General features: G+C 35.2%; 1 protein-coding gene across 1 annotated transcript in view; it reads right to left on the bottom strand.

The window, feature by feature from the left end:
* Nucleotides 1-14,638, bottom strand: part of LOC116751349 (cadherin-10-like) — a 124,047-nt gene that overhangs the window by 24,769 nt on the left and 84,640 nt on the right. Inside the window, 1 exon segment of the mRNA XM_032627134.1 lies at nucleotides 196-383. Within this exon segment, the coding sequence (XP_032483025.1) occupies nucleotides 196-383 (188 nt within the window).

Here is a 14,638-nt window from a genome sequence, read left to right as displayed (position 1 = left end):
GACCGGGGCACGAACCCGTGTCTGCTGCATCGGCAGGTGGACTCTCAACCACTGTGCCCAGGGAAGTCCTACTTATGCATTTACATTGGAACATGTTAGGGATATTTCTTAATGGACAGAGCATGAATGGATAATACATATCGAAATCCCTACTTCCTAAACAGTCAGATGATTATTTCTATTGATGTTCTGCACCTTTTTCACAGTGATGATGCCTTCCTGTGTGTCCTTCTCAGTTCTGATGTCAAACATATCAGTCCCATCACCATCAATAATTCGGTATTCTACTTCAGCATTTTCCCCAGTATCAGCATCAGTTGCTTTTACACTTCCAATGGATGTGCCAACTGGGGAGGATTCAAGAACTCGAAGATGGATGGTGTCTGTAAAGATTACAGAAAAGAAGAGAGAGAGAAAGAGATTTCTCCATAGAGTATTCTAAGGTAAAATGTGTATGAGAGAATATTGTAAATCTTAAACTCTACATTAGATGTTGACTAATAAGTTGAATACACACAACATGGATAACATAAAGTCTAGGAACAGAAAAAGTGGAAATCTGGGGGATTTGGTCTGTGCCTATTATAAATAGTGAGACCCAATCTCTAACTGTATCAGGAGTTCTGTTTTTAAAAATGAGCATGTTGTCTTTTTTTGCATTTGCACAAGTAACTAGATATCAGCTTTGAGTGCACATATGTACCTGTGTGTGTTTATACAATCACAACAAATAACAGAATATACTGTGAATATTTATATATTGCAGTGAACATATTTTAAAATTGTTTTTCTTTTGTTGTTTTTAGTTATTTACTACTCAGTTTATTTCAGCTGCAGGGCAGAACATTACAAAATTCCATGAAATCAGCCATAGTGGGGAAGAATTCCACTTCTATTTGTGACAGGAGACACAAAGGATACTCTGTGGGAGAAATACAAAGATGCCCTTCACTGTGTCAGTGTAAAAACACTAAATTCTGACCAATTCCCTTACATTTCAGAGCAAAACAAGAATTTATCTAAGCCCCTGGTACACCTACTCGTGCTTCAGCATGAACAACCTCTCCTGCTAATGAGATTTATATTTTAGTACCTGATCATAAACTACATGCTACTGACAGATTAATCGACCTGAGGGACACTTCTGGTTAGAGCACCTTCTTGCTCATAAACCTTAAGTAATTCTCCTTAATATACATAATAAAGTCCAGACCTCTTAGCTAGTCATGCTCTTGCCTGACTATATCTTTCCTAATGTGTCTTTCTGTTAGCCACTTCCAGGAAAGATCTGCATCAAACTGGACTTTTCAAAGCCTTCTTGTCAAAAATTAATTTCCTATATCTCTATAGTTCACATACTATTTCCCTCACATAAAATTCTTCCCCCCTCCACGAACCTCAAATAATCATAACACAATTTATCAAATCTGAGAAAATGGGTCTATTATGTGCTGAGTGTTTAGGGGGCTATGGCCCTCGAAATTCCTATGTTGAACCCCTAACCCCCATTCACTACCTCAAAATATGACTGTACTAGAAGATAACGTCTTTAGAGAGGTAATTAAGGTTAAATGAGAACATTAGGGTGAGCCCTAATCTAACATGACTAGTGTCCTAATTTGGACACAGACAGGCACAGAGGAAAGCCCATGTGAAGACAGGGAGAAGATGGCCATCTACACGCCAATGAGAGGCCTCAGAAGAAACCACCTTGATCTTGGGCTTCCAGCTTCCAGAACTGTGAGAAAAGAAATGTCTATTGTTTAAACCATACAGTATGTGGTACTTTGTTATGGCAACCCTAACAAACTAATACAGGCATCTATATCTGCTCAGTTTGAAAAGTCCTTTTCTAGGAGACATCATTAAGACTCAGTTTCTACCACACCCTGGTTAGTCACTTAATGTGTACTTTTTAATTATTTTTGTACATTTTTTCTCTCCATTTATCTCTGGTAACACATTGTTGAATGCAGCTCTCAATTCATTCCTTAGCTACTGTCTTGTTGGCTCTCTTTGCCTTTGCTATTTCTTCTGCTAGAAACAGCTGTTCCTAGATATTCAGGTGGCTCATTCACTTTCTTCCTTCAGGTGATTGCTCAACTCTGACCCCTCAGAAGCTTCCACAAATAACCTTACTGAAAACAATCTTATTGAGAAGACCACTCCCAATAACTCTTCATATCCCTTGTCACTGTTAGGCATTATATTATTTACTTGTTTATTTGTGTGTACCATATTATTTACTTGTTTATTTGTATGTACCATGAGGATGTTGTATTGATACATGACAGGGACAACTTTGTATTTTTTCACCTTTATATTCCCATTGTATTTCTTTGAATGTAGCAGCCTCTACTTACTTATTCTTTTTTTTTTTTTTTTTTTTTGCTGTACGCAGGCCTCTTACTGCTGTGGCCTCTCCTGTTGCGGAGCACAGGCTCCGGATGCGCAGGCTCCGAATGTGCAGGCTCAGCGGCCATGGCTCACTGGCCCAGCCATTCCGCGGCATGTGGGATCTTCCCGGACCGGGGCACGAACCCTTGTCCCCGTGCATCGGCAGGTGGACTCGCAACCACTGCACCACCAGGGAAGCCCCATACTTATTCTTATATTGGATAACTGAGAAGCTTCCTAACTCGTCTACCAGGTGTTATTCTTGGCCAAATGCACTCAAATCTCAGCTACTCTCAGTACACACTGCATCCATATTATCCCTTCGAAAACAATAATTTAATCAATAATTATTCAGAACTTCAAAACCATTTGATAGCTTTCTTTGTACTTAAAATAAAACATACAGAGGCTGGCCCTCCACAGATTGGCTCCTTTTTATTGTCATTCCCTCCCTTAATTAATAGTCTCCATAACACTCCTTTAGGTTTAGGTCTCCTTTAGGTTTTTAAAATATGCTTTTCTTCTTCAATTTAATACACTTTTCTCCCTCATGAAAGATTTTCTACACAATACGTTGCCTGGCAACCTCTAGCTCTTTCTTTTGATATACATTTATTTTCACTATGCTTCTACCTCAGAACATCATCAACTCTAGCCTACTTACTTCAACAACTTTCTTTTAAATATTAAATGTTAGAAAAGTAGCATCTCAATGAATTGATTTATTACACTGGAGCCGAAGTAGCCTTTCTAAAAGACAGAAATGATTTAACTTCTCTACTGAAAGCACTTTTTATTGATGTTAGGATAAATTCTTAATTTCTTCATTTGGTTTATAATGTCTTATAAAATCCGGGTTTTAAAAAAAAATCTTTAGTACCATGCTTATCTATTCTCAAACCTAGAGTATATGTGGAATACAGCCCAAAATAAGTTTTTTCAATAAATGATCAGTCAACCAGACTAGAAACATTATAAATACATGGAATACTTAACAAAATAAATGCGAATAATATGGATGTTTCAACTGATATTTATATATATAAAACCTGTATGCACCATCTAGAGAATATAGATTCTTTTCAAGCAGGCATGAAACATTGAACCCAATTTGATCAAGTATTAAGTTATTTGACAAGTTGGAATACATTTTAATAAATCAGTATCTACTAAATTCTCTGACCAGGACACAGTTAAGATAGAGGTTAAAACAAAAAAGATAATCCCTCAAATATATTCTTGAAATTTTAGAAGAATTAAGAAAAACTTCTACACAACTGATGGTTCAAATAAAATACAAATTGGGAGACAAAAAAATTGAAAAAGAAATGAAAAGGAACTCAGATATGTGGTGAAGAGAAAATGATTCTACTTAAAGAAAGTAACTTACAGCTTTATGTGCAAAGTCTTCTGGAGAAAAGAAAAATGAGGACTGTTTTCCAACTCATTATGTGAGATCAGTACTGTATGCCCTTGATACCAAAACCAGACAAGAAAAGTCCAGTGGTTATATAGTGTGGGTTAAAACTCAAGCTGTACCATACCTGACTGTATAATATTTAGCAAGTTCATTTTAAATTTTTAATTCATAATCTCCTATATAGTATAAAGTTTAGTATGTGAGAAACACTATTGTAATCACTTTACTATTAACAAAATCCAGACTTTGTTTTAATTTCACCAGCTATTCCATTAAAGTCTTTTCAGAGATCCTACTTTGTATTTAGTTGTCATGCCTATTTATTTTCCTCCAATCTGTGAGAGTTCTTCAGTATTTCCGTGCTTCCTATGACCTTGACACCTTTAAAGAATACTGGTCAGTTATTTTATAAAAAATCTTTAAAATTAGGTCTGTCTCATATTTTCTCATGATTAAATCGAGGTCATGCATTTCTTTTTTTTTTGTCAAGGATATCATAAGAGTGATCTGTTTTCAGTGTAGCATTGGATGCAAATATGTCTTATGACTGTTGATATTAACCTTGATCTCTTGGTTAAGAAGGTGTTTCTGCCAGTCTTTTTCATTTGTTAAGTAAATAGTTTTTCTTTATAATTAGTATATATTAGGGGAAATATACTTCAAGATTATGCAAATATCCTATTTTTCCTCAAAAGTCTGCTCATTAATTTTATAATCAATGATCTTCCTTGCAATAATTAATGGTGCAATTATTCTAATGCACCATTAATGGTGATATTCTATTATCTTTCTAATGGTGCTTTTAATGGTGATCTTCTATTTTCTTCATTATTTCCACATATATTAATTGGAATTCTTCTGTAAGGAAAAGCTGCCCTTTCTCCCCTACTTATTTATTTATATCAGCAAGGACATCTATTTTATTCTATGTGTTATAATCTAATAACATGGCTATTTATTATTTTGTGCAAGTTCTTACAGGCTTGGTCATTGGATGATCTTCTAGGTTGGCTCTGGTGTCTTTTCAACATGCCTCCATTATTTATTTACTTTTTTTAGGGGGGAAGTACTTCCTTAATTCCCAGCATCACAAAATGTTGTGGGTTCATCTTATATTTTCCCTGCCCAAGCCCTGAAATCAACCATGTCTCCAAGTTGAGCCCTGACTTCTTTTAGTGAAGAAAGAACCATGAGTTTTTTAATATAGTGTAGTATTCAAAATTTTAGTAAATGGAGCAACTCTTCTTTCATAACATGCAAATATGTCAAAAAAGACAAAAGGAAGCTATTTGTATTTGAAATGTAAGTCTAATTATGTTTTTGATATAAAAATTTAAATAACAGTAAGTTATTGCCTGTTAACATATTAATTGATCTTTGTTTTAGAAATAAAATATCTGTAAACTTCAAAGGAATTTAGAGTGTTATGATTTAAAATATTAGTATTTAAGGCTTTTCAGCATAAGAGAAAACCCTGTAGTACAATAGAACAAAAATATTTAAATAGAAACACTGTAATATTAGAACTGAATACACAAATCTTTATTTATAAATTCATACTTCTAAAGCAGTTGCACATTTTTGTTTTAATCACAGTCACTGAAAAAGGCCTAGAATTCCATTTCACTAGAAAAAAACAAAACCCTAATGACCAAACACTGGTCACTAATACAGTGTTTTTCTATAATATAAACAAATTCTTCTTGGAGATTTACTGTCTAAGGAATAGAAAGGAAAGTGAAATTAGAATTCCTTGAGATAGAAGTTAAATGAGGTATCAGACATTATTGGGATCATAGAAAAGTACAAAGAACCCAATCAACTTGCTTCTATTGTACAGCATTTTGAAAATTTGATCCTTGATAAGAAAATAATTATTTAGTTGATTAAAACACATAAAATCAGATTAGGTTTCTGGAAATGTAACTTAATTCAGTTGAACTTTTTAGCTGAAAAACAATACTATCTCTGTGGATCACAGAGATAGAGATACACATTTGAAGGTGTTAAAAAAGTATAAGCTCCAAATTGAATGGAAAATGAGAACCTAGAGAAGTAAGTAGAAAACTGAAGTTCACTTTTGGTCTGAAGATATTTGCCATTTTCAAATATTGATCCTTATTTTTATGGCCTCTTGAAGCAAGAAGAATACATATCAAACTCCAAGCTATCTTCAGGGTAGTTATACAACAGCAAATAGTCTCCACAATAAGTGTTTTGCATTTAGTGGAAGGGTGATCTAGACACAAGCCACCCTTTATGACATTTTGCATTCATTGTGTGGGTTTGGATGACCCTGAAGAGCTCTATTTTTACAGATATAAGCAACTTTAGCCACTAGGGAAGAAAGATGACACTGTGGCCTCCACAACACAAGGGGTGAAGGCTCACAAGGCAGGCTACAATTATTTGGTCAAAAAGTTCGTTCATGTTTTTCCCTAAGATCTTACAGAAAAACCCGAACGAAATTTTTGGCCAATCCAATATTTCATGGAGAATCTATGTGGACAAGAAAACCACTGAGATTATGATACTGGAAGGACCCTTCCTCACTACCTCTCCTCATACCTTTCTCCCTCAAGTGCCTTTTCCAAAAGTGAGAGACATTAATAGCCCTGGAAAGATGTATTACATAGCTCAATGAAAATACAGTTGTAAATACTTGGCTCATAAAGACACAAAGGAAGAAAAATGATGGAGTCAGATGCCATAAGATATAGAACAACATGCCAAATGCCTATTGGAGTATACACACACATGTACATACATACAGATGTATGCTTATAAGCTAGTAGAAAATTTAGTCAGGGATGTAAATGGAAAAGAGTTTACAGTAGAATAAACAAGAAAGACAAATAAACATAGAGAAATATACTGGATCTTAATCAAGCAATGCAAATTAAATTAAGGACATGATGTGATATCATTTTACACCTACTAAACTAATAAAAATAAAGTCTGACAAAACCAAATGTAAAAAGTATGTGGTCTAAGAGGAACTATTATGCAGAGCTGATTGGTGTTAAATTTGACACAATGATTTTGGGAAATTTTCAGTTCCTGGGTTACTATGACAAAGTACAAAAATCTAGGTGGCTTTAAACCACCTAGACAATATGAAATTTATTGTCTTATAGTTTTGAAGGCTAGAAGTCTGAAATCTATGTATCTGGCAGGGCCATTTTCTCCTTGACAGCTGTAGAGAAGATCCTTCTTTCCCTTTTATAGGTTCTAGTGTTTGCCAGCAATTCTTTGTATTCCTTGACTTGTAGATGCATCACTCCAGTTATATGGCCATCTTTTCCCTGTATGTTCACATTGTACTCCCTTAGTGTGTGTCTCTCTGTGTATCCAAATTGCCCCCTTTTTTAAGGATATCAGTCATATTGGAAAAGGGTCCCAACCCTAATGATCTCCTTTTAACTTGATCACCTCTAAAGACCCTATTTCCACATAAGGTCACATTCTGAAATACTGTGGATTAGAACTTAAAAGCATATTTTGGGGGGACTCAATTCAACCCATAACAGGATTATATGTTGTTACATATTAGCATAAATAAAATCCAGCAATGTGCATGAGGAAAATAGCTGCAGAAATGCCATTGTTTGTAAAGTTATGTAAAGTTAAACATGGAATTATTGTTTGTAAAGTTAAAAAAAAAAAAAAGAGGAAGGGAACCAAATGTCAAACAGCATGAGAATAGGTAAATAAATTGTTACATTATCACACATCCCAACATAATACAAAATTGAAAACCATGAGCTATAGTTACATCAGAAAAAATGTGGATGAATCTTAGTTGCATCATATTAAGTGGAAAAAGACAAATTTCAGAAAATTATATATGGTGTGATACTATTTTTATAAACCATAAATAAGAACTCAACAATATTTTGTTTAGAAAAACATAAATACTATGTATATATATTTATATATGTGAATAATCTCTCTTGAACATGTACATATATGAACACAAAATTCAAGGATCATGCATGTGAATGCAAACTATTTTTAAAGTCCTTGTAATGCGTTAAAGTGGTACAACTTATATTCTCTTGTAGTTATTACATACTGCATGAAAACATAAAACAAACAAGCAAACCGATATACATCATAAATAATTGTCAAATTAAGCATTACTTAAAAGTGTCGTTAGTATTCCTGGTACTTGATGGAAGTAAACATCTTCTATTTAAAATTCAACTTCAGGAAGAACCCTCTAAGATGGCAGTGTGGGAAGATGCTGAGTTAGCATCTCCCCACAATTAGGGCACCTGCCACCTGCTGGTGGGGGACCCTGAAGCCCAAGGAGACAGGGGGAAACATCAAGTGAACTGGTAAGACATGGGGGACTGAGGGGGGAGGAGAAATGGAGGTCAGACAGGATCGATGCCCCTGAGACCAGGGACATCAGGAGAGGCAGGTGGGAGGGGTCCTCTGGGAGGAGTGGGAGAGGAGCAGAGGGCATATACCCTGCCCACTCAAGACCAGGAAGCCTGTTGGGCTCCCAGGTAAGGTCCCCTGTTCTCTGAGACCAGGGGTGGGGGGCACACCTGGGCCCCTTCTGTTCCTTGAGCCTAAGCTCCACCTCCCACAGTCCCCAGGGCCTTTCCTAGCTTGTGGGTCCTAAGCATAGGCCCTGACCACTGCCCAAACCTCGCCCTTGCTTAGGCCCCACCCTCCACAGCCAAGGCCTCCCCCTCACTTTTTTTTCTTTTCCCTCCTCCTCTTTTTTACTATTGTGGTACTGTTGTACCCTCCAGTTGTTTCATCTATATTTTTATTTTCATATTCTTTCTAACATATCTGTTAGTTTTCTAGTCTAATTTTATTTTTTACTTTGTTATTGTTCTCTTTTTTTTTTTATTGCCACCCCACATTGCTTGTGGGATTTTGGTTCATGAGCCAGGGGTCAAGCCAAAACTCCTGCAGTGGGAGCTCTGAGTCTGAAACACTGGACTAACAGAGAACCTCAGACCACAGGGAATATTCATCGAAGTGAGTTCTCACGGTGGTCCTCATCTCAGCACCATGATCCAGCTCTACCCAACAGCCAACAAACTCCAGTGTTGGAAGCCTCAGACCAAACAACCAGTAAGGCAGGAACACATCCCACTCGTAAAAAAAGAAAAAAAATCACATGGCAAAAAAGTATGTCACAGATGAAGAAGCAAGGTAAAACCTACAAGACTAAATAAATGAAGAGGAAATAGACAATCTACTTGAAAAAGAATTCAGAGTAATGATAGTAAAGATGATCTGGAATCTCGGAAATAGAATGGAGGCATGGATTGAGAAAATACAACAAATGTCTAACAAAGATCAAGAAGAAATAAACAACAAACAGGGATAAACAACACAATAACTGAAATGAAAAATACACTAGAAGGAATCAATAAAAGAATAATTGAGGCAGAAGAACGAACAAGTGAGCTGGAAGACAAAATGATGGAAATAACTGCCAAGGAGCAGAATAAAGAAAAAAGAATGAAAAGAATTGAAGATAATCTCAGAGACCTCTGGGACAACACTAAACGCACCAACATTTGAATTATAGGGGTGCCAGAAGAAGAAGAGAAAGAGAAAGAGTCTGAGAAAATATTTGAAGAGATTATAGTTGAAAACTTCCCTAATAGGGGAAAGGAAATAGTCACCCAAGTCCAGTAAGCACAGGGAGTCCCAAACAGGATAAACCCTAGGAAAAACACACCAAGACACATATTAATCAAACTAACATAAATTAATTACAAAAGAAAATATTAAAAGCAGCAAGGGAAAAACAAAAATAACATACAAAGGAATCCCCATAAGGTTATCAGCTGATTTTTCAGCAGAAACTCTGCAAGCCAGAAGGGAGTGGCAAGATAAAATGATGAAAGAGAAAAACCTACAACTAAGATTACTCTACCTAGCAAGGATATCATTCAGTTTTGACAGAGAAATCTAAAGCTTTTCAGACAAGCAAAAGCTAAGGGAATTCAGCACCACCAAACTGGCTTTACAACAAATGCTAAACAAACTTCTCTAGGCGGGAAACACAAGAGAAGAAAAAGACCCACAAAACAAACCCAAGGCAATTAAGAAAATGGTAATAGGAACATACATATCAATAATAACCATGAATGTAAATGGATTAAGTGCCCCAACCAAAAGACACAGACCGGCTGAATGGATACAAAAAGAAGACCCATATATATGCTGTCTACAAGAGACCCACTTCAGACCTAGGGATCCATACAGACTGAAAGTGAATGCATGGAAAAAGATATTCCAGGCAAATGGAAATTGAAAGAATGCTAGAGTAGCAATACTTATGTCAGAAAAAATAGACTTTAAAATAAGACTGTTACAAGAGATAAGGAGGGACACTACATAATGATCAAAGGATCAATTCAAGAAGAAGATATAACAATTATAAATGTTTATGCACCGAACATAGGAGCACCTCAATACATAGAGCAAGTGCTAACAACCATGAAAGGAGAAATCGACTGTAACACAATAATAGTAGAGGACTTTAACACCCCACTTACACCAATGGACAGATCATCCAAACAGAAAATAAATAAGGAAACACAAGCTTTAAATTATACAATAGAACAGATAGATTTAATTGATATTTATAGAACATTCAACCCAAAAGTGGCAGAATACACTTTCTTCTCAAGTGCACATGGAACATTCTCCAGGATAGATAACATCTTGGGTCACAATCAAGCCTTGGAAAATTTAAGAAAATTGAAATCATATCAAGCATCTTTTCTGACCACAATGCTATGAGATTGGAAATCAATTACAGGAAAAAAACATTAGAAAAACCCACAAATACATGGAAGCTAAACAGTGTGCTACTAAATAACCAAGAGATCACTGAAGAAATCAAAGAAGAAATAAAAAAATACATAGAAACAATTGACAACAAAAGCACAACAATGCAAAACTTATGGGAATCAGGAAAAGCAGTTCTAAGAGGGTAGTTTGTAGCAATTCAATCTCACATCAAGAAACAAGAAAAATCTCAAATAAACAATCTAACCGTAACTTAAAACAACTAGAGAAACAGGAAAAAAGAAAACCCAAAGTCAGCAGAAGGAAAGAAATCATAAAGGTCAGAGCAGAAATAAATGAAGTAGAAATGAAGAAAAAACAATAGCAAAGATCAATAAAATTAAAAGCTGGTTTTTGAGAAGATAAACAAAATTGATAAACCCTTACCCAGACTCATCAAGAAAAAAGGGAGAGAATGCAAATCAATAAAATTAGAAGTGAAAAAAGAAATCACAACTGACACCGCAGAAATACAAAGGATTATAAGAGACTACTACAAACAACTATATGTCAATAAAATGAACAATCATGAAGAAATGGACAAATTCTTGGAAAGGTACAATTTTCCAAGACTGAACCAGGAAGAATTAGAAAATATAATCAGACCTATTACAAGTAATGAAATTGAAACTGTGATTAAAATCTTCCAACAAACAAAATTCCAGGACCAGATGGCTTCACAGGTGAATTCTATTAAATATTTATAGACGATCTAACACCAATCCTTCTCAAACTCGTCCAAAAAATTGCAGAGGGAGAAGCACTCCCAAATTAATTCTATGAAGCCACCACCACCCTGATCCCCAAACCAGAAAAAGAATCACAAAAAAGAAAATTTAGACCAATATCACTGATGAAGATAGATGCAAAAATCCTCAACAAAATACTAGCAAACAGAATCCAATAGTACATTAAAAGGATCATACACCATGATCAAGTGGGATTTATCCTAGGGATGCAAGGATTCTTCAATATATGCAAATCAATCAATGTGATACACCACATTAACAAATTAAGGGAAAAAAAACATATGATCAACTCAATAGATGCAGAAAAAGCTTTTGACAAAATTGAACACCAATTTATGATAAAAACTCTCCAGAAAATGGGCCTAGAGGGAACCTGCCTCAATAGAATAAAGGCCATATATTTCAAACCCACAGCAAGCATCATATTCAATGGTGAAAAACTGAAAGCATTTCTACTAAGATCAGGAAGAAGACAAGGATGTCCAGTCTTGCCACTCTTATTCAACATAGTTTTAGAAGTCCTAGCCACAGCAATCAGAGAAGAAAAATAAATAAAAGGCATACAAATTGGAAAAGAAGAAGTAAAACTGTCACTGTTTGCAGATGACATGATACTATACAAAGAAAGTCCTAAAGATGCCACCAGAAACTACTCGATCTAATCAATGAATTTGGTAAGGTTGCAGGATACAAAATTAATGCACAGAAATCTCTGGCATTTCTATACACCAACAATGAAAAATCAGAAAGAGAAATTAAGGAAACACTCTTATTTACTATTGCAACAAAAAGAATAAAATACCTAGGAATAAACCTACCTAAAGAGGTGAAAGACTTGTACTCAGAAAACTATAAAACACTGATGAAAGAAATCAAAGATGACATAGCAGATGGAGAAATATACCATGTTCTTGCATTGGAAGAATCAATATTGCAAAAATGACTATGCTACCCAAAGCAATCTACCAATTTAGTGCAATCCCTATCAAACTACCAATGGCTTCCTTCACAGAATTAGAACAAAAAATTTTACAATTTGTATGGAAACACTAAAGACCCCGAATAGCCAAAGCAATATTGAGAAAGAAAAATGGAGGTGGAGGAATCAGGCTCCCTGACTTCAAACTATACCACAAAGCTACAGTATTCAAGACAGAATGGTACTAGCACAAAAACAGAAATATAGATCAATGGTACAAGATAGAATGCCCAGAGATAAACCTATGCACACATGGTCACCTAATTTATGACAAAGGAGACAAGAACATACAATGGAGAAAAGACAGCCTTTTCAATAAGTGGTGCTGGGAAAACTGGACAGCTACATGTGAAAGAATTAAATTAGAACACTCCCTAACACCATACACAAAATAAACCCCAAATAGATTAAAGACCTAAATGTAAGACCAGACACTGTAGAACTCTTAGAGGAAAACATAACAAAAACACTCTTTGACATAAACCACAGCAAGATCTTTTTTGACCCATCTCCTAGAGTAAGGAAAACAAAAATAAACAAATGGGACTTAATTAAACTTAAAAGCTTTTGCACAACAAAGGAAATCATAAACAAAACAAAAAGACAACACTCAGAATGGGAGAAAATATTTACAAATGAAATAACAGACAAAGGATTAATCTCCAAAATATACAAACAGCTCATGGAGCTCAATATCAAAAAAACAAACAACCCATTTAAAAAATGGGCGGAAGGCCTAAACAGACATTTCACCAAAGAAGACGTACAGATGGCCAAAAGGCACATGTAAAGTTGCTCAACATCACTAATTTTTAGAGAAATGCAAATCAAATCTACAATGAGGTATCACCTTGTGCCAGTCTGAATGGCCATTATCGAAATATCTAGAAAGAATAAATGCTGGAAAGTGTGTGGTGAAAAGGGAACTCTCCTGCACTGTTGGTGGGAATGTAAATTGATACAACCACTATGGAAAATGGTATGGATGTTCCTTAAAAAACTAAAAATAAAACTACCATATGACAAAGCAATCCCACTACTGGGCATATACTCTGAGAAAACCATAATTCAAAAAGAGACATGTACCACAGTGTTCACTGCAGCTCTTTTTACAAGAGCCAAGGACAAGGAAGCAACCTAAATGTCCATCAACAGATGAATGGATAAAGAAGATGTGGCATATATATAATAGAATATTACTCAGCCATAAAAAGATACAAAATGGAGTTATTTGTAGTGAGGTGGATGGACCTAGAGCCTATCATACAGAGCGAAGTTAATCAGAAAGAGAAAAATAAATACCGTATACTAACGCATATATATGGAATCTAAAAAACAAAAGTACTGATGAACCTAGTTGCAGGGCAGGAATAAAAATGTAGACGTAGACAATAGACTTGTGGACACGGTGTGGGAGGGGGAACCTGGGGCAAGGTGAGAGTAGCATCGACATGTATACTCTATTGAATGTAAAATAGTTACCTAGTGGGAAGTAGCAGCGGAGCACAGGGAGATCAGCTTGGTGCTTTGCAATGACCCTGTAGGTGGGGTCATTGACCCTGTAGGTGTGGGATAGGGTAGGTGGGAGGGAGGCTCAAGAGGGAGGGGAGATAGGGATATGTGTATGCATGTGGCTGATTCGCTTTGTTGTGCAACAGAAACTAACACAGTATTGTGAAGCAATTATATTCCAATAAAGATTTATTTAAAAATATAAAGTAAAATTCAACTTCAGGTCTCACAAATTTCAATGATTATTAATTAAATATATATATATATATATATAATAACAACAAAAGGAAATATAAGTGAGTGTCAGCAGGAAAACAAAAACAAAACACTGAAAAGCAACAATAAAATAAAATTCAAAAACACAAAACAAAACAAATTAAGCACTTTAGCTGAATCATATCAACAAAACAACTAATGTGGAGTCATCACATGAAGAATATTTTAAAAATATATTCATTATGTTTTAAGGAGTAAAAGTTATAATATTTTTACTAGACAATGAAAAGTGGGTGGCTATATTGATATGAAGCCAAATACAAAACATAGATATTAACAATATAATAGTTGAAGTCAAAACAGTTAAAAAATAATGGATGGGTTAAACAGAAAATTAAAATCACCAAAGGACAGAATTGGTGAACTAGAGGACAATGGAAGGAAGTACACACAATTAAAAATTAATATATAATTGTGTGGTTGGAAAAAATAAAAGGCACGGATCAAAATGTCAATGGACCTTTCAAGGTAACC

The sequence above is a fragment of the Phocoena sinus genome, chromosome 3 (assembly GCF_008692025.1).
Source record: "Phocoena sinus isolate mPhoSin1 chromosome 3, mPhoSin1.pri, whole genome shotgun sequence".
Lineage (NCBI taxonomy): Eukaryota > Metazoa > Chordata > Mammalia > Artiodactyla > Phocoenidae > Phocoena > Phocoena sinus.
The sequence above is the reverse complement of the archived record's forward strand: the minus strand, read 5'-3'. Positions and strand labels throughout refer to the sequence as shown.